This window comes from Artibeus jamaicensis, unplaced genomic scaffold (assembly GCF_021234435.1).
Source record: "Artibeus jamaicensis isolate MK-2021 breed Jamaican fruit bat unplaced genomic scaffold, CSHL_Jam_final contig_233, whole genome shotgun sequence".
NCBI lineage: Eukaryota > Metazoa > Chordata > Mammalia > Chiroptera > Phyllostomidae > Artibeus > Artibeus jamaicensis.
The window spans coordinates 56,438,539-56,457,601 of NW_026521486.1; the positions used below are offsets into that span (position 1 = coordinate 56,438,539).

The window sequence follows — 19,063 nt, forward strand, 5'->3', positions numbered from 1 at the left end:
AGAGTCCCTGCCTGGTCCCCCTCGGTCTGTTTCCTCGTTCTCCTGGGGAAATCCTCCACTAGCTTTCCCAGAAAGCATATGTAGCACTATTTTTTTGTTTCTTGTTTGTTTTCTATGTTTGGAAATATCATTTTAGGATTGACAGTGTGGGTGTATAGAGTTAAGATTAGAAATTCTTTTCCCTTAGGATTTGAAGGCATTGTTTGACTCCATGACAGCCCTTATAGTTGTCAGTCTGAGAAGCCAGAGGCTGTTTTGATTCTCTACCCAGAGTTTCTCCAACTTCAGCAGGCATCAGAGCCACGGGGCAGGGCTTCTGGAAGCAAGACTGTGGTGCCCCACCCTCATGGAGCTCTTTCAGTAGGCCTGGGTGGAGCCTGAGAACCTGCATTCCTACCAGGTTCTCGGGTGAGGCGGACATTGCTAGGGCACACTTGAGGGGACCACGGTCAGTCCTCAGAGCTGATCTGCTTTGTGCTCTGTTCCCCTCCTTGCAGAGTTGCTCCTTACACCTGGGACTCTGAAATTGAACAGTAGTGTCCCTCAGCGTAGATCATGCATATTTAATAAAAGGCAGTCCTAAAAACTTTATTAAGGGCTGTGTGTGGAATGGACCTGCTGACTGGTCAGTACCACCACAGACCTGTTTCTAGTGTCCACGAGGGCGAACAGGAAAAGAGGTACTGTCCCTCTGAGCACCCAGATTAGACTGAATTTCCCTGGTTGCAGAACAGGGTGCCCTCAATCCCCACCCCTTGTCCAGCTGGGCCTGTGTCCCAAATTCCTGCGATTTTCTGTCTCCACCCTCCAGAGAGGGCACTTCCAATCCTCTCTGCCAACATCAGGGGAGAACGGGCCTGGAGCTTTGAGTTTTAGAGGAGAAACTCAGAGGTCTGACTGCTTCTTCTGAAAGAGGTTTAACCAACCCCCATGTTTAGTGCCACTTTGCACCTCCGCCTATACAGGTCTTTGAGTTCCTGAACTGCTCTGAGGTTCTGCAGAAAAAAAAGTTTGCTTCTTTAGGGATCTACTCTGAAGTCAGGTACACTTCACCTGTTTACTGGAAAAATTTTCATGGCATCTTTCATTTGAATGGTCTCCTATTTTCCCTTGGTTCCCATCGGTGTGCAGTCCTTTACTTTCATTTTAAGGGGATTTAGAAAGATGGGGAGTTAAATTAATGCATTTAGTTCACCATCTGTATTAACAGGGATAGGGGTGTGAACAGTCAAGTACAAGAGGCACAGAGCCATAAGTATAATTCATCCAATAAATGACTTGTGACCCCAAATCTGTCTATGTACTAAAATCATGGTCTAGGAGCAGCCATAGAAATTCAGCTGGGATAAGGTAGTGTTTTGAATTTTTAATCAATCATCTTAAAAGACCTATCTGAAAGAAATTCTTACGAAAATGACAAGTCTTGGGTTCTCAGCTGATGACATCTGAGTATGAAGACAACGCCACAATGTGGTCCTGAAGAAGCCAATAGAATCTTAAGCTTCATTAATTTCCTATTTGGGTCCAGAGTGATGGTCCAACCACATTCTGTATAGACCACAACTCAACATTTGTTCTGGGGACATTATTTCACAACGTCATGCCAGATGAGCAATGTGTGTGGGGTGGACTTTAGGAATCTGGACCTACAGATTCCATCCAGTGAAACAGCCACTGGCCATGCACACTGAAGACAAATAAGATAGAAAATTCAACCACACTAGCCATTTTTCCAGTGTTTAGCACCCGTGTGAGAGCAGCTAGCGCAGCAGGCAGCACAGACCAGGATGTTCCCGCCAACGCAGAGAGCGCCACTGGGGAGCCCTGGCCTGGACCGCCCGTCCCACGGGCGACGGGAACTGGGATCTCGGCTGGAGAAAAGAAGGCTTTAAGAAAACCTTATATTTTTGTCTTGCTTTATACTGCTGAAAATAGAAGGAAGCTGTTCTCTCCGGCACAGAATTCGGACAACAGGCAAAAGCCACCGAAGGGCAGAGCTCAGCTTAACGCAGAGTCCCAGCAGTCTGAACTTCTCGCAGTGGAACGGCTCCTCCCCGGGAAGTGAGCTTTCGTCCCTGGACATGCTCACGGGGAGGCTGGATGACCTCTGTTTCCAAGGTCTCTCTACGGGAAGGACTGTCTCTTCCAATTCTAAGTGATAGGATTGCGTGCAGACACTCAAAACTAACAAAAGCACATTATGACCAGTTATAGATATACCATAGAAAACTGTTTCTAATCCCTGACCTTGTTCTTGATACTTAAATGAAGATGGTAGTGAGGAAATAAAAGCAAAAAAGACAGGAGAAGGAGACTCAGAGAAAGAGGGGTGTATGCAATTGATCGACTACTTTCCCGACCCTGTACACATCCATCTTTAAAAAGTACTGCCCTCCGTCCGGTACCTTGTGCGGGACTGCATGGTGACTGGTGACTACATTTGAAAAGCATCTTATTTTTTCTAATTAGTATGCTCATTCTGATTCTAGTCCATGTTTGTTTCATTACAAAAACACTGAAAATTGCTCGTGCATAGTAAAATGGGCAGTCCAGGAATTCACGCCATGTTTGCTCTGTGCTTCGTGGTACTTGCAGCATAAATACTGCCTTTCTTACCGCTCCATCTTGTTCTCACCCTCTCTCTAGAGAAGGACTGTGTCTATTGGCTAAAGCTTCAGGGAGAGAGAGGGAGAGAGCAAAGCAGGTGATTTTTAAGTACTAGAAAGGAGGTGCTTACATTTATAATTGCCTTTCCTTTCATGTTTTGAATTTAGTACTTAAGCAACTTTCAGCAAAGAAAGAAGTCTTACTGATTACAGCCCTATTTCACTGTTTTGGTCTCGCTACCCAGCTAGAACCCCGAGCCTCTGGTCTAGGGTAGACAGCAGAGATGCAATTGTAAAATAAAGAAGAGAAGGAGGAAGAGTAACCAGGCCAGGATGGAAACACATGTTGCATCTTGCCACCCCAATCAAGAAAAGCAACTAGCTGTAGCTTTATTGTTTTGTCTGTTTTGGCAGCACCCGTCTCATTCAGCTTAAAGTCCCTGGCAGAAGTTGTACTTGATATTTCAGAGCAGCAACCAAAATGGCTAGCACTGAGTTGAGAGAAATGATGAGGAAATGGTGTAGGTTCGGGATACATGTTGGTAACGCAGCAGTTTTTGTGGCATGCTTCACGGGAAGGTCAAATGAAGGGACTGGGGGTCCATTTTACTGACTGTAAGAACCACTGCTGAAGAAAGATGCTTAAGGAGTCACTATGCCAATCTAATGATGTCGTTCCCTTGGAAATACCAAGTCTCATTAATGAAGAGTGTAAGTGCGTGTGAAGAGGCAGGAACAGTCCGAGTGCTAGTTTGGACAGGGCCATCCATGTGCTCACGCATCTCACAAACACGCACCGAGGGACCACCATCTGCCCGGTTCTGCACCGATGTCGGGGTGACAGACGGCATGAAACCAGACACGGTCTCAGCTTTTATGAAGCTTCATTCTGGTGGGGGGAATGGACATTAAAGTATCACAAATGCAACAGAAAAATGTAACAGTATCTCTGATAATAAAGTAGACAATGCAAATAAAGGAGATACGAAAATAGAGGAGGGGACCCTCACTGAAACGTTGGAGGAGGGGGTGTGTCCCAGGCCCAGGGCGGGCGTGTGCAGCAGGGCCTGGGGCAGCACCGCGCGGGCACAGGCCTAGACCTGAGGATGAGTCAGGCGGAGGCTCAACGGGAGAAGGAGATGCGGCTCGCGCAGGGCGCTGTAGAGCTCAAGAAAAATTTTGCTCTGGATCTAAGAGCAATGGGAAGTTCCGAAAGGGCTGAAAGAGCCGTGACAGGATCACAAATTTGTTTCAAATACAATCATTCTAAATTAAGAATTCAAAAACCTCACAAACTTGTATTCTGGGGAGTAGTTTCTAGTAAATGCGAAGATGAAACGTACGAGATTACCTGTCACAAACACACCTCTGTGTACAGAACACTCTTTTATGTGCAAATCACATGTAAACACTTTAAAGTCCAATAAAATAATACAACTTATCACATTAACATGTGTATGTGTTTATTTTGAAAGACTTGATCTTCATGAGCTTATTTCCATTTGGATACAGTGGTGTCTGGCTTGCACTGGGGAAGTTGGTGGTGCTCTATGGCAATGTCCTTTACATACGAAGACACTGGTCCATTCGCCCACGTGGGTAGAGCAAACACTGGGGTGAATTTTGCAGTTGAGGTGGTCAATTTCCATGGGTTCCTTTACACCCAGATGTAGGTAAAGAGGATGTGGTTTATGTTCACTGAATCGGAACAAAGGTTCTTGATACCCAAGAAACTTAAGTTCTAATTTTGACTAAAGCTGCTCCCAGACTTCCTTAATTAATACGACAGAATGGTAACCACTTTGAACATACTGACTCATGTAAGTTTGGGTTTTAAAAAACCAGCAACAATATTTGAGCTGCACGCCACGGTTTTAAAATGACTCAGTTACATCATCACTTGAAAACATATGCAATGCTTGCCTTCCTTATAAACAGCTTTATCTAAGTTGTGAATTATTAACATTCCAATGTTTGAAAAGTTATAAACTGAGTTTCATGAACTATTTGGGTCAAGTCTGAGCCATGCCATCAAGCACTAGTCTCTTAAATCACTGTCTGCTGAACTGATTTTTTGTATTAGTCTGATTTTTGAACTGTAATGAGAAATGCATGCTAATGGATGAAATTCCCACTTACTGGGGTACTAGATACCCCATTAAGATACTAGATACTGGGTTCAGTATCTAGATAAAAGAGCACTGCTGACCAGATTGCTAACCACTAGTTCAAATTGACCCTTTACATCATTCAGAAGTCAGCATGCAAATGAGGCGCACCCCATGCCACCTGCTCGCTGTGGGAAGAAGGCTGTGGACCTAACACACAGCAGGGCCCGGGGGGTGCCGGGGTTCCAGGGGTGGAGGGGTAACAGGCATGACTCGCTGAATAACTGTCAAATATCAAAGTCATGTTCTTTATCTGTCTTCATGGCACTTGACTCAGAAAATGAACATTGTTTAGGACTGAAACAGGAGACAAAAGAGGAAAAGCAGATTCTGTGATTAATGGACATGCAACCATTTCATCCGCCTGCTTTAGAAAGTCTGCAGGGACTCCCCAAACTTGTGAAACACCTAAGCTGATGCTTACCTGAGTCTATGCTCCTCTAGGCCCCCCCGCACTCTCACACGCTACGCTTTCGGGGACTACAGCCCTGCTCCGCACCTGCACAGCCCTCGGCACAGCTCTGCCAGCCAGGGCGGCACCCTCCCAAAGTGTCTCTCTACTGTCTCTCTTCCCCCGTTATCCTTATTCGCAGCTCCCTGAGGGCAGAGGCCACATCCTGCTTTTCTTTGTCTCCCAGCTCTTAGCACCCAGTGGGCCTTGTGGTTGGGCACCGTGAACAGCTCAAAATCCACCTTATGGATACGCAAACCTCAGAAATGTTGTGTGGCTATTAAGTATAATGGATGCTCACCCACTTTTTAAAAACCATTTGAGGAAGATAAAAGTTTCCTGAAAATTCACCCCACATGCAAACGTCTTCCTTGCTCCCTCATCTTTGCTGCTAGGATCATGTTTCTGAACCCTGCCTCCTTCCTGTGACCCTCCTGTCCCCCCCCCCCCCCCCCGCCCAGTGCCTCCTGTCTCTGCTACTCCGCCAGGCACTGCAGCTGTACCAGCAGCAGCTGTTGGGGCTCACACACTTCAGAGCCCTTTCCTTTACATCACCCATCTGGATCCTTCACCAGCATCAGAGGAGATAGATGGACAAACACCTTACACTGTTTTTACAGATAAACACAGAGTTAATCAACTCTGCCTGAGGTCAGATGGACCGTTAGTGTGAGAGGAGACAAAAACCTGTGTGCCCCATCCCCAGTTCAGACCGCTCTAGTGCACGAGCACCCGTCATCTGTCTCGTCCACTCGGATATTCAGTGAGCATCCCTCTGTGCCACAGCTGGACCCTCTGCTGAGGGGACTGAAAGCTCGGTGAGGCCTGAGTCCTATCCTGCAGTGAGATGTGTGACAAATGCCACTGGAGCACCGCACATGCTGAGCGTGTGGGAGTTTCCAAACTGCAGGGGGAAAAAGACCAGTCACGCCCATGTCAGAAGTCTGCCATGAGTACTGCTCCTGCTGCCCTGTGCCCAACACTCTCTACTGCCACCACCTAGGACTGTCCTCTGTAGCACGTAAATCCCACCAGATGTCGGAGGACAGGGCGTGACGGGCCCCATGCCACCTGGCACCAGGCTCCAGCCCCTGTGGATGGGGGGGATCCAGCTATTGTGAATAAACCCGTGAAGATCCCTTAACACACTAGCAAAGAAGTTTTACGCAGACTTATCCTCTTTCTCTCTCAATGAGTCCTATACATACAGGACCAGTTCTGTATTTTGAATTTTGAGTTCAGGACCTGAAAATGTGCTCACGTGTGTTGGGATAGGGGCTATGAAAAATCTCTGTGTCCTCATCGGGAGACCAACGTCATCCGCAGTGGGCCACGCTGTGCCCTGGAATAACGGGACTGGGAGAGGGGGCGCTGCTTCTCACACGTGATGCACGCACTCCAGGGCACGAGCTCGCCAGCCACAGTGGCAAGCTAAATCCGCTTATGCTACTTCGATTACTTCTCTTGTTCTTTTTTCTTTAATTATTATTGCTGTTGTTACAATTTTGTTATTATCAATTTTTTTCTACCAAGCATGTATAGCTGAATACAAATTAAGTGGAACACAGGCATGCTCTGTGTCCACCGGAAACTTGTAGTTTCCGGTGAAGGCTAAGTTGACAGGAGATCTGTGTGAATTATGCCAACTGCATGTGGCTGTTCCATAACAGCCTGAAATATTCCCTAATTCATATGCTAATTAAGCACCAACTACATGCCACATACCTACGTGAAGTGCTGGGAAAAACAAGAGTGAGCCACAGAGGCCTTAGAGTATAGGAGGGCAGAAAATGGTCAACAAAACCATTTCGTTTCCACGTGACAGCTGAATGGACAAGCCAAGATGGGCCTGGACAGGGCAGAGGAAATGGGAAGAGAGGACCCCACTCCCAGGATGCACCCCTCCCCTGCATGACTCCTGTCCCCACCTTCAGGCCCTTATTCAAATGCCACCTGCCAAGTGGCTCCACGCACCCCCACTGAAAACCGTGAACCCCCTCTTCCACCACACACTCCCTACCTCCTTTCTGCTCTATTATTCTACCTAGCACTTACCATTTCTGACCATACTTCTCATTTGTTTTACTTTTTGTCTTTCCATGAGAGGGTCATTTCACGAGGGCAGAGACGTTCAGCTGTCTGGGCCACCACTGAATCTCAACTCTAAAACAAGTCCCCAGCACGGAGCAGGGTTTGGTAAGAATTCAGAAGGCAGTCTTCCCCGACCAACTGCAGGGCAGCTGCCAGAGCTCTTGATCCCTCGGTCCTCTTTTCTTTCCCTTCACAGCATTTATAAGACACTCAAGTTTTATTTTAAAGTTTGTTTGCTTACTTCTTTTTCTCACCCCTCCCTAGGAGGAAAGCTTCCTGACGAGCGCTGTGGCCCAGCACTTAACACAGAGCCTGGCACCGCTTTCTTCCCCGTGAACTTCAGCTGGATGACCACCGTGATCATGGCTCACACCAGCTGGGTCCCGTGTGCTCTCTCCAAACCCTCACGACAACCCACGAGGTGGGTGTTACTATTCCCATTTTGCAGACGAGGAAACAGAAAGACAGTAACTTGCCCAAGGTCCCAAACTAAGAGAAGGGAGGAGCCAGCAATGAATTCTGAGCGCTCTACTGGGGCTTCTCCCTGAATCGCTGCTCCGCTGACCCGACCCAGCTGGCAGGAGCGGCGGTGCCGTCCTCTCTCCTGGCCGGTGGCAGCGCCTTCCTCATCGCCAGCCAGTCAGAACCCCCTGCCCCCTCCCAGCCACGCTCCGCTGGGGAGTCCGAGTGGCACTTTCGAAAAGCAAGTCTGGCCACTCAATCTGCCTGAAATCTCTTCAATGGCTCTCCTGCATTCGAGAGCACAGTTTGGGGTCCCTCCTCCCAAGAAGGTGATCGATTTTTATAACCGCCTCTTTGGAAGGATGACAATGTCATTTCTGGAAAAATAACATATTAGGAGGAAAATGGTGAACTTGGGAGAAATGTTTTATCCCTGAGATAAGAAATAATGATTGAAGGCTTATTTGATTATGATAACTGGACTCGTTTTATCAGTAATTCCAGAAATATTTATACAATTTCTGATTAGAATCAGCCAGGTAGATGTGTTAAAATAGATACTCTTAGCCCATTAATTTAGAATCTCTAGGGACAGGGTCAAGAAATCTACATTTTTAACAAGTAATCTCTGAACCTCTCAGCCATTCACTCACCTAAACCTTCCGTCTCTAAGACAACAGGCAAGTATCAGCATGTGGGGCAACACCATGTAAACCATCAACGTCAAGGCCAAGACCCACTAGCTTTATTCAAGGACCAACGACTCCTCTCTTGTTCAACACCAATGTTACATAACTCAGGGATTCAGACCAGACCCTCCCCCAGGTCACAGGGCTCAGGAGCATTTTACACACGTCACAGGAGGCCAGAACTATCAATCACTTCAGTGAGCACACTCACTTATGCCAGGTCAATGGTTTTACTACAAAATATTTTCATTCCAAAGATTATTCCATTTCTTTTCCTAAAACACAGCATCCTGTCATGGGTAGGAAGTAATTGTGAGAGAAAAATACACAAACACCCTACACCAAGTCTTGCCCTTGGAATGCCAGTTGACTTGAGCTGGTGCTATGTGGGAGTCAAAGACAAGCATGTTTATTCTGGTCTCTTCTATTCTGAAAAAAACCTAGAAATGTTAAGAGATGAGCTTTCTTACTGGGAAGGTTCACTGTCCACCCAATGGTCAACTTAAGATGCATCTGGCCAAGTTTCCCTGACATCAGAACTGGTCCTGACATAAATTCATCTCTGGACAGGGGGTGCCATCTGACCCCTGCGGCTGGGAGGGAGGAAAGGTCTCACCTGACACAGTCTTCTCTGCACCGAGCCCTCGCCGCCCCCCACCCCCAGCTGGAAGGGGTCCCCACTGTACAGAACAGCAAGAATAGGGAACTCCGACACTAAATCCTGTGTTCAAGACTACAACTATTTTTCCCTTTTTAATACGTTTAAAATAATTTAACTTGTGCCAATTACCCAGAAAAATGATTTCCTTCACAAACTATTTTTAAGAACTTGATAGAATAAAAGCCTAATAGCCCTAGGAACTGCTCTGAAAGATGGGGCATTTAATTGTGGTGCTACAGCATGTTCCTCTGCTGACTCGTGATGTGGTCTAACAAATTTCTGTTTGATATTTCAGAAATGGGTAAGAACTGACTTTTGGCTCTGATTATTTTCAAGGGCTCCCGTACAAAAGAAAACACTCTACCCGACACAGTGCAAGGGAGACAGTAACAGCACTTTAGAAACGATACATGCACTGTACATGGTACATACACTGTATGTACATGTGTACATACACGGTACATACACCACGTGTACACGTGTACATACATGGTACATACACCGTGAAGCCTACGGAAGAACGTGTTTGTAAAAGAAAACAGCCAGAGAAGTACATTTTCCAGGATATTTCATAGGTGTAAAAACAGTTTTTCACTATCGATAACGAATTAGCAGGTCCATCACGGAAATTACCTTCCACAGTGATTTAGGGTAATAAACAGGCTCTGTGATCACATGGACCAACAAAGCAATCCCTGGTTAGAGGTGCTGCGACAAATTAAGGGGAAAGAAAGTGAGATTATTCAAGTTCCGAAAAGATTATTCAGCACTTACTAAAGTGAAACGCAAACAAAATATGAAGATGACTTCAAATCCTGCAAGTTGCTAACTTTCCATACTTTCTTTCAGTTTTCTAATTACAAATTATAGCTTTAGGATGTAAAATCACTAGGTTATGTTTTCGAACAGAACTTTTTAATTTACTTACAAGTTTACTGCTAATGTGCTTCTAACTCTACATCAAGCTGAAGAGAAGACCATTTTCCCCACCCCACCCAGGTTCTCAAACTCCACTGCAAATACCCTCAGCCCTGCCAGGCGTAATGACCCCCTGCCAGGCTCTCTTGGACATGCTGACAGAACCTGACGGCACACAGGGCCAGGACAGGAGGGGGAAGTGGCATTCCCTGAGATTTCCAAAAGGCCCCACTGGGCGAATGAGAACAGCCGAAGATGCTGAAGACGCCCAAGTCAGCGCTTCATGTGGACTCCACCAGATGAAGCCATTGTGAAAGACGGAAGATAGGTATTGATGTTAGCATACAAATATTTTTTGAATTCAGTGTTTATTTGTCAAATACCAACTGCTTTTTCTCTCATTCCTTTCTGTTTCTGATCTTTGGAAAAACCACATCAGTATCAAATGTCACTCAGTTCTCATTCAAACAGAGGAAAGCAGACACAGCGGCTGTGCCCGCCCGGGACTCAGCTGACCTGGGCCCTAAGTGAAAACAAACTGCCATAAATCACCAGATGTGAGCAATTGGGCAGTGATCACTTTAATTAATTGAACAGCTTTCCTGAAATTTACTGTGTAATTTCCACCCTCCCAACACCTTTCCTAGCAGCACCTAACAATGGTGGTTTTTCCCTTCTCTTGTTTAAAGGAAGAAAACATTTTTAACTTCTGTGGGTTAAATTTATTTTTTAAATCACTCAAGATTAAGATGGCGAACTACTTAGTTTCAGAAATTAAACCATGCACATTCTAAATGCTGTCTTTAAATGCTGAAAGTCAAAATTATTTCAAAACATGTTCAGTGCATGAATAAGATGTTATCTGGCCCAGACATGTACAAAAGCTAACAGAACTTCAATTTTATTTGAAAACTCCTATTTGCAAAATAACATGCAATGGTATGTCTAACTTCAATCACATATTTAGTTTTAACTGTACAAAGTTCATATTCTGATTAGATGTTTCTGACCTTGATTTCCACCCCAGGTGCCACACTTAAAAGAAGATACTTCAATGCCTCACTAAAGAACTCCCATTTCTCCTCGAGAAACAACAACGTCCTCCATTAGTAACTATGTTACAATACCTAACCTGTAGATGCAGTGCCAACTACGAAGTAATACCAGAGCTGAAGTCCTAGTCCACAGAACATAATCAAACACACGTCTCTATGGGGTGCAGGTGAATGCTGTGAATCTTGGAGACCCGTTTAGCAATGACAGCAAAGTATAAAAAATGTGTTATTATAATACTTCGAATTTAGTAGCGCAAGAGACTGGAGCTGGAAAACAAGTCAACTAATTTACAGAATACCTCCATCACACACGCACACAGGTAACCCTGCTGGCATTCACTTACAAGGAGAGAAGTGTGATATTTGCTGAGACTGGTCCTAGATCTGGAATGGTCTCCAATTCATTGTTGTTCAGTTTCCTATAAATGCCAAAAAAAGGGGGGGGGAGCTGATTAGGTAATCTGTAATTCATAGAGGTGAAACTTTATAAAAGCATTTAAACATACCTCCCAAGTTAGGTTTTAAATAATTTATTGTAATCCAAATGGTCTTTACAGTTAAATAGTGTAATGGGTAGTTATATTTTAATCAAACATCAAGCAGGAAAAAACAAAGACTCACACTTCTCGAAGGCTTTGAAGGTGGCTCATGGAACTTGCTTTGATGACAGACAATCTGTTGTGACTTAAGTCCCTATGAGAAAACAAAAATAAAATGGTAAGTAGTTTAAAAAAATCACTTACCGCACTTGGTGATGGGCAAGACACGACAGATCTGAGCAGCGGCTCCATGGACGCTTGTGATACATCACGAGTAACCGTCACTCCTGTCCACAGACCAGATGGGGACCAGAACGCCACACCGAAAAACGTGAACTCTGGGGACAAAGTCAGTGTAGGAGGCTGGCAGATCCAAGTGCTTCGGGCCTGCAAACGTCCGAGGAGATGTTTTTGGCACAGGGTGAACCGATCTTTTGTGAGCTGGCTGTTTGGCTTCGCCTTCCCCATTCCCTGCCATCTCCCTACTTCCAACCTGGTACGATGAAGTCATGGCTTCCAAAAAGTGGCTAATTAGGCAGGTTGCTAAAACTAAAATCTCTGAAGGAACCTTTTTATTACAAAATATGAAGCATCAGTGTCCTTAGGATAGTCAGATAAAATAGAAATGGCTGTTCACACATTTATTTCTCCAGGCTAAGGCACCAAATTATTGAAAGTATCATTTGTGTGTGCGTGTGTGTGGGTGTGTCTGTTGAGGGTGGAAAACAACCTGAACCCTATGTTTTCCTGAATTCCCCAAATCTCAGTATCTGCTAATATAACTACCTAACAAAGTTAAGCAGAATGTACAAGGCGCTGTGATCATATTTGTCTTCACTCATTAAAATAGCTCTGCCTCTTACTCAAAGGCTCAGTCCAACTTAGTAACAATTGCCATTAAACACTGTTTCTTAAAAAAAGTAAAATACAACTCCTACCTACACAAAACTCTAGGCTAGGAAGTCATCACAGCATTTAATATTCAAACTACAGAGCTCAACGTGCCAAATACTGGGTTCTATTCCGCGTACTTGTCAACACACTGATCATGTGCCTTCAACGGGGTGATGAAGGTATAATGGCTGAGCAGCTGTGGAAAACCAGGCTAACGGTGGTGTGGTTTGACGCTCTCCTCCTGGAAGAGGCTGACCAACCTTACTAAGTTCTCTCAGTGTTAGAAAATGACTTTTAAATAACCGAAGTTTCAAATAACCAAACTTGACTGGAGAAAAGCATGGACCATTTGTTATATGCATAAGTATGCCCTCCCCCTGCCCGGCCCCACACAAGGCAGAGAAATCACAGAGAAGCACAGTGTTACTTAGCGCACACCCATTAGTTAACAATTAGAAATCAGAGAGCCTTTCAGCTTTTGAATTTTGTTTTGAGAATAAACCTGGATTTCTCTACTTCACCAAAAAAAAAAAAAATCTGCAAAGGTTTTTTTTATTTGAAACATGTTTGCCTAAAGACCTACCAGACAGTAACAGACATGAGTAGATTTGTTCTGGTAGAGTTATAACATGAAAAAAACCTGGCACCGCCTTTAAACTATAAAAATCCTGCAATTACAACCACTGCTGTGCATGCTCACCACGCTGGAGCCAGACACTTTCCCTCACAAACCAGCCCAGGTCCATCTGGAGTTCATCAAGGAAACCGTGAGCCCAACAACTCACGGTAGGATTCAAACAAAACCTGTGTGCTTTTAGCACCACAGACAGTCAGAGGTTTCCCACAGGGCTCAAAAAACAACCAAGGAAAAGAGTCCTTCACCTGGGAGGTAGCCTGAATCAACAGAAAGTCTCACTCGGACCCACTTAACTAAACACTGCACGGGCATAAAACTGCATCCCCTTATTGTTTCACATTTTAAAAGGAAAGGTGGAACCAATCTGGTATTTACACTTAACACAGGTGATTTGCTTTTTAATTACAAAAACTAAAACCTCACTCTTCACTTCATTTTAAGGATTATTTCACAAGGGCAATCCTGTGAGAAAAGAGATTGAGTGCCTAACATTTTTCTCCAACAGTAATGGGATGAGAACTCCAACAAAAGACCTTTAAATCGAGAAACTGCCTCCAGAGAACAGAGCACATGCTGAGGACCACTCACTTGTGATTCAGAAGCAAGATCTGGTAACCTTAATATTTCAGCCATTGCAACGCTTCCATTCTTGAATTTTGTGTACTACTATTAAAACTACATTATATGTGGGAGAAAAAAATCGCCCCTTACATGACTTTTACTGCTAAATACTTAAAGCCAGGACATTTTTAATGCACCTAAATTTAGACTTAATACAGTTTATGCCTCAGAAGTGATTACTTTCCAGTAAAAGAACGTCACATTTCCCTGAATCTTCCTTATGTTGTTTTTATGGCTAGAACATCGGAAACAAATTCAAGTTGTATAATGTTAATTCTTTGTTAAAACCCGTAAGAACATTCAATAAGAAAGGCAGATTCATCATTTTTAGAGTCCCATTAATGAACATCTTCACCAAGAAACTTTTTAAAAAGAAATCACTTATAATAGTATAAGAAACATAAAATGTTTAGGGATATATATTTTTAAATGAATAACAATGCTTTTGCCTTTAAAATTCTTCTTTTCATTTACCAGTTAGAGTCAATATTATTTTGCATTAGTTTCAGGTGTATAGCTACGCATAGTAGTTAGACAATCCTCATCCTTTACAAAGTGTTCCCAAGAAACCTTTTAAAAACGACTTTTGGTAGTGAGGTTAATGACAGGGAAAGGTGGTCAGGCAGAGAGGTGTTAACTATTTACCCAGAACTCAGCTGACCAAGTACTTGAAAATCAAACTCGACTTGGTAGAGAGAAGCTTCTCTGCCTGCATATGAGCAGGAGAATAAATATATATGAAAATAATTAGTTTACAACATTTGGTGCTAGCTATCATTTTCTTCCTTTTCCCATTTGGAAATCTGACTTCCAAGTCAAATTTTAAAATGCAAAACCAGCACAGCTTCTTAATCAACCCCACTGGGGCCTGCAGAGCTGCTAATTCAGCAGAAATCTGGAAAGCTGGAAAACAAAAAGCCAGGCTGTAGCTGTTTTAAGACACTGATCCAAAGTGACTCATAAATCAGCCTGCTAGTTCAAGTTTTAGTCTGGAAAATATAGAAAAACAGCTGTGAAAACCATAAGGACCATTACCCCCACCACCCCAGGCCCAATTCTGGTACCAACCAGAGGATTTGTAACAGGCGAACACTAAAGCAACCCCACCAGCAGAGAGTACCTTTCGGACCTTTTCTGCCCTGCTAACTCAAACATTTTTAAGCGATACAATAAATAATTCTGAAATTCCAGTGAGATTTTAATAATACTTGAAGCTCCCACTGGCAACTGAGCAACTTTTCCCTCTTCTGGCCAAGTAACATTCTAATGAATACCCTTCTTTAGGCTCAGGACTCTGTAAGCACAAACTCTAGACGCAAACTCAAGCCTGGCTCTAAGGCAGTTAGTTGTAAGCAACCTTCAAATAGTTTTAAGAGTCCCTTTCAATAAAGCATTAGAGGCTACTTTTTAAAAGGAGAACTAACTATAGTATTATTACGTTGCAGCTTAAACTATTCAACTTGTCACACATGGGGTTCCAATGGCAATAAATTACAATTGAGTAAAGTGGAAAAAAAATACACAGGTATAATAGAAAATTGAGTTTTTAACTTGCTAACTCAACAAACACCACGGAAAGGCAGACAATAAACCTTTTCTGAATAGGGCTCTCATAAGCTAGTCCTAAGGCAAACTTTTACAACTTTAATTACCTAACGAGAGGAAGTTAAGATATGGGAAGAACAATATGCATTTTTCTAGTTACTTCTAGACAATGAAACAATCTACTTAAAAGCTTGTCTCATTATGTAAAATTTAAGCAGCAGCTAGCTTCTGCCGCCTGTTTCACACACCAAGAAACAGAAGTTAAAGCTCAATTCCTTGCGTTTTTCTCTCAAGTCCTTTCAGAGTTGGAGAGAGAAGACCTCTCGATTTTTAGACCAAACAAAGGAAACATTTACAATAAGGAATTCAGACCACATGGTTTGGTGACAACTAGAAAGTTGGTTAAAAGTCACACAAGTAAAAGAGTGACAGAGCTGTCCAATGAGTGATCACAGTGGGGCTTCTGACAACAAACCGGGTGCTTATTTACACAAGTGGAACTTATTTTCACATACATCTAAGGAATGCAGGCTTGTATTGAGACAATTTACTGCTGGCGGAAATGTAATTAAAGATTGTGCTAACCAAATAAACTGTAATTTGTTTTTAGTGTGCCACCAAATTATCTGCAAAACAAAATCCTAATTAGGTCAGCTACTTTTAAGACAATGTTTAAACAGGTATCAAACCCCTTTCGGTTTAACTCAACTTGTGATCAAGAGCAATACAGTTGTTTTTTAAAAGACGTCCAAATTCACAAAAATAGGCATTGCATGACAAGAGTCCACTCAACAGGGAGAAGCTATTGAGTATAAATTAGATTTGTGAACAATCCAAGCCTCTTGAAACACACCCCAGGAGGCACTACTCTATTCCTTTTCTTTTTCTCATCCCTCTATTATTTAGGTGTTCACCTCCAGTCATTCAAATGTTCAGTTCCATATGTTGTCAATAGAGCCATTCACATTTCATGAATAAGGCAGCATGACCGCCACAAGAGGCAATTGAATAGAATTAGCCACAACTAATTGAAAGTCTTCCTGCTTTGGGTTAAAGCCCTTATCTCCTCCTTCAATTGTAATAAAAGCTACTAAACAAGACATCCCCTGATAAGAGATTAAATATCAATCTAAAACTCTCAAATTCTACTTTTTAATTAAACCAAGGTTTACTAACACAAAGAATATGATTTTGATGGTTACAATTCTACAATTCACAAAGATTTTGATTTGCACATTGATATAAAAATGCAATTTCTTCCTACCACTATTACTAGGACATTAGGCTAGTCTACTCGAATTGCTTAAGAATTTAGAAGTTTCATTGCTATTCTGCTAGACCCAAATCTAAGGATTAAGGATACATTACTTTTATTTCTCTTAAACAGATAACTTTTTTTAAGCACAAAAGTTTCGATTGTGTATATTTTACACTTCTCCAATTTTAACAAAGCTAAGGCTGAGAGAAAATAAAGAGACGACATTTGGAAAGAATTAGCCTTTCCAACTAAAATACATTTTTTTCCTTGTTCTTGTAGGCACTTGGCAGCGATTTCAGGTTTTCAGACTTTACAGCTAGCATCCCAAATATGCATAACACAGTGCCCAGCACTCTCTCCTAAACTGTCTGGAAGTGCTACGAAGCTACAGAAATCAAGCCCTTGGTTCTGAGAACTCTCGCACCTTCCTTTCCATATCTAGTGATCAATCTTGACAACTTCTTACCGGGACGAAGATGTTACAATTTGGTCGAGGAGGGGGTGATATATGGAGTACAGAAGAAAAAAAAAACAACAAAAGGATGTCTACCACAGCTTGAATAGTGGCACGTTCAATGACTTGATGGGCACAGGAAAAGGGTCCTGAAGCGGTTAGAAACTAGTTGAGCGACAGATCCTATACACTCAGCAAGAGAACGGAGAACTCCAGTAGTCCGCAGGTTGCCACCTCTCCCAGCTAGGCAGGGGCGCGTATTTGAACCCCCTAGGAAAGCTCCACTCGCTGGACGTTGACTGTACCCCCAGAGCTATCATTCGCTCCCTCCCTTCGCCCATCTGAGGCTTGGTGGGTTTCACCAGGGCCCACCAGCATGACCTGCAAGACACTTGCAGGGAAAGGGAGATTGAGGCCCCGATGGCTCCTTTTCCAACGCCACCGAGCGCCGCTGGAGGCCTGGGCCAAGAGGAGCTGCCCAGGAAAAAGCTGCTGCACGCCAAGTGCGCGGGCCCCCTGGACATCTCCCCCTCCGCCCTCAGGAAGAATACTTACAGCCGAGTAACCCAGGGCGGGAGCGGCTCGGGAAGGTGCGCCAGCCGCTGGCGACTGCAGTCCAGCAGATCCTCGAGGCAGCGGCAGGGAACCGGGCACTGGTGGCTGCTACCCTCGGCCAGGCCCGCACGTCCCAGGGCCAAACACAGCAGCAACGCCAGCGCCGCCGCGTGCGCGCGGAGCCTCGGCGCACCCATCGCAGTCCTGCGGCCTCTCGGTGGGCCCTGCGTTGCGCAGCCCGCACTCACTCGGAACCCCGCGCAAACTTCCAGGAGTCAGTGGGTGCTCGCGCCGCGGATCGCGTGTGCGCGCGCCCTCCTCTCGTACTCCCAGGTAAACTCCTTTCTTTTACTCCCAACAGCGAATGCTTTTCATGCCCCAGAGCAGCGTGAGGGAAATCAAAAAGAAAGGCTGACTGCGGCACAGTTGCAGTACGGGAACTGTCGGCGCACCGAAGGCCCTTTCGCCGGCAAAAGAAACTTTTTCACCGCCTTGCTGCAGCGGAGCGCCAAGTCCAGGCTCAGAGGAGTCGGGAGGCGGGGCGTGTAGTGACCGGAGCGCTTCCATTGGCCAGCCAGCTCCCAGTCACCCTTGACCACGTGACAATAACAGGGCTCCAAGCCGGGGCGCAGCGCCCGAGAAAGTGGAGATCAGATTGTAGGAAATTGAGGGTTACATTTTCCAGCCTCTTGGTCCAGAAGTCTCCACTACATCCTGGGAAACATATATCAAATGGAGTTGAAGAGAAAGAGGGAGTAAGAAAACAAGTGCACAAATATTAGGGCAGCTCGCGGAGTTGGCAGTTTTTTATGGAACATCAGGGAAGTAACTTTAAGTTAGCTCTGTTACCAGGAAACCTCTCAATTACAAATTTAAAAAATGTTTAAATTGTCCTACTAGTCACAGATGAACAATAGTTTCAATGAAAGTAAGTTTTCTTTAACATTAACACTGATTGGGTTTTTCCGTATATTGGCTCCAAAAATAAGAACAATCACATAAAAAGCAAGGTACTGGAAATAGTATATTGAGTTACAACTAGCCAGCTGGATAGAGCTGGAGGAAATGATGAGAAATGACCTTATAATAAACCACGATGGCAATCATAGATTGCATGCAATAACCAGAAAAAATAAAAGTATTCACAGTTACATTTTAAAGCAAAGTAAAACCTAGGAGGAAAAGTTAATATATGTACCATGCATGGTGCACCTGGGCTTTGAGTGATGACTAATCCTGATTGAGAATGCTACCAGGCTGGAAGTACTTTCTTGCCTCCTCATCCTGGGGTGGATTCAGCACACTGGACTTCCTCATGAAGTCTGTGTCTTGACTTACTCTTCCAGGTGATCACAGGGCTGGGGGTGGGGGGCACCTCAAAGAACATCTGGGGAGGCTGTCCCCTGGGAAGGGGGAATAGACCTAGGGAAGGTAGCCAGCCCATTTGTGGTAAAAGCTG

The 19,063-nt window shown here is 44.2% G+C and overlaps 1 protein-coding gene across 1 annotated transcript in view; it reads right to left on the reverse strand.

Annotated features, from left to right (window-relative positions):
* Positions 1-18,136, reverse strand: part of LRIG3 (leucine rich repeats and immunoglobulin like domains 3) — a 46,164-nt gene extending 28,028 nt beyond the window's left edge. The window contains exons 1-3 of the mRNA XM_037168005.2: positions 17,605-18,136; positions 11,723-11,794; positions 11,446-11,520 (exon numbers count right to left, since the gene is read on the reverse strand). Coding sequence (XP_037023900.2) covers positions 11,446-11,520; positions 11,723-11,794; positions 17,605-17,801 — 344 coding nt within the window. The 5' untranslated portion in view covers positions 17,802-18,136. The remainder of the gene's footprint in view (positions 1-11,445; positions 11,521-11,722; positions 11,795-17,604) is intronic.
* Between the last annotated feature and the right edge of the window lie 927 nt (positions 18,137-19,063).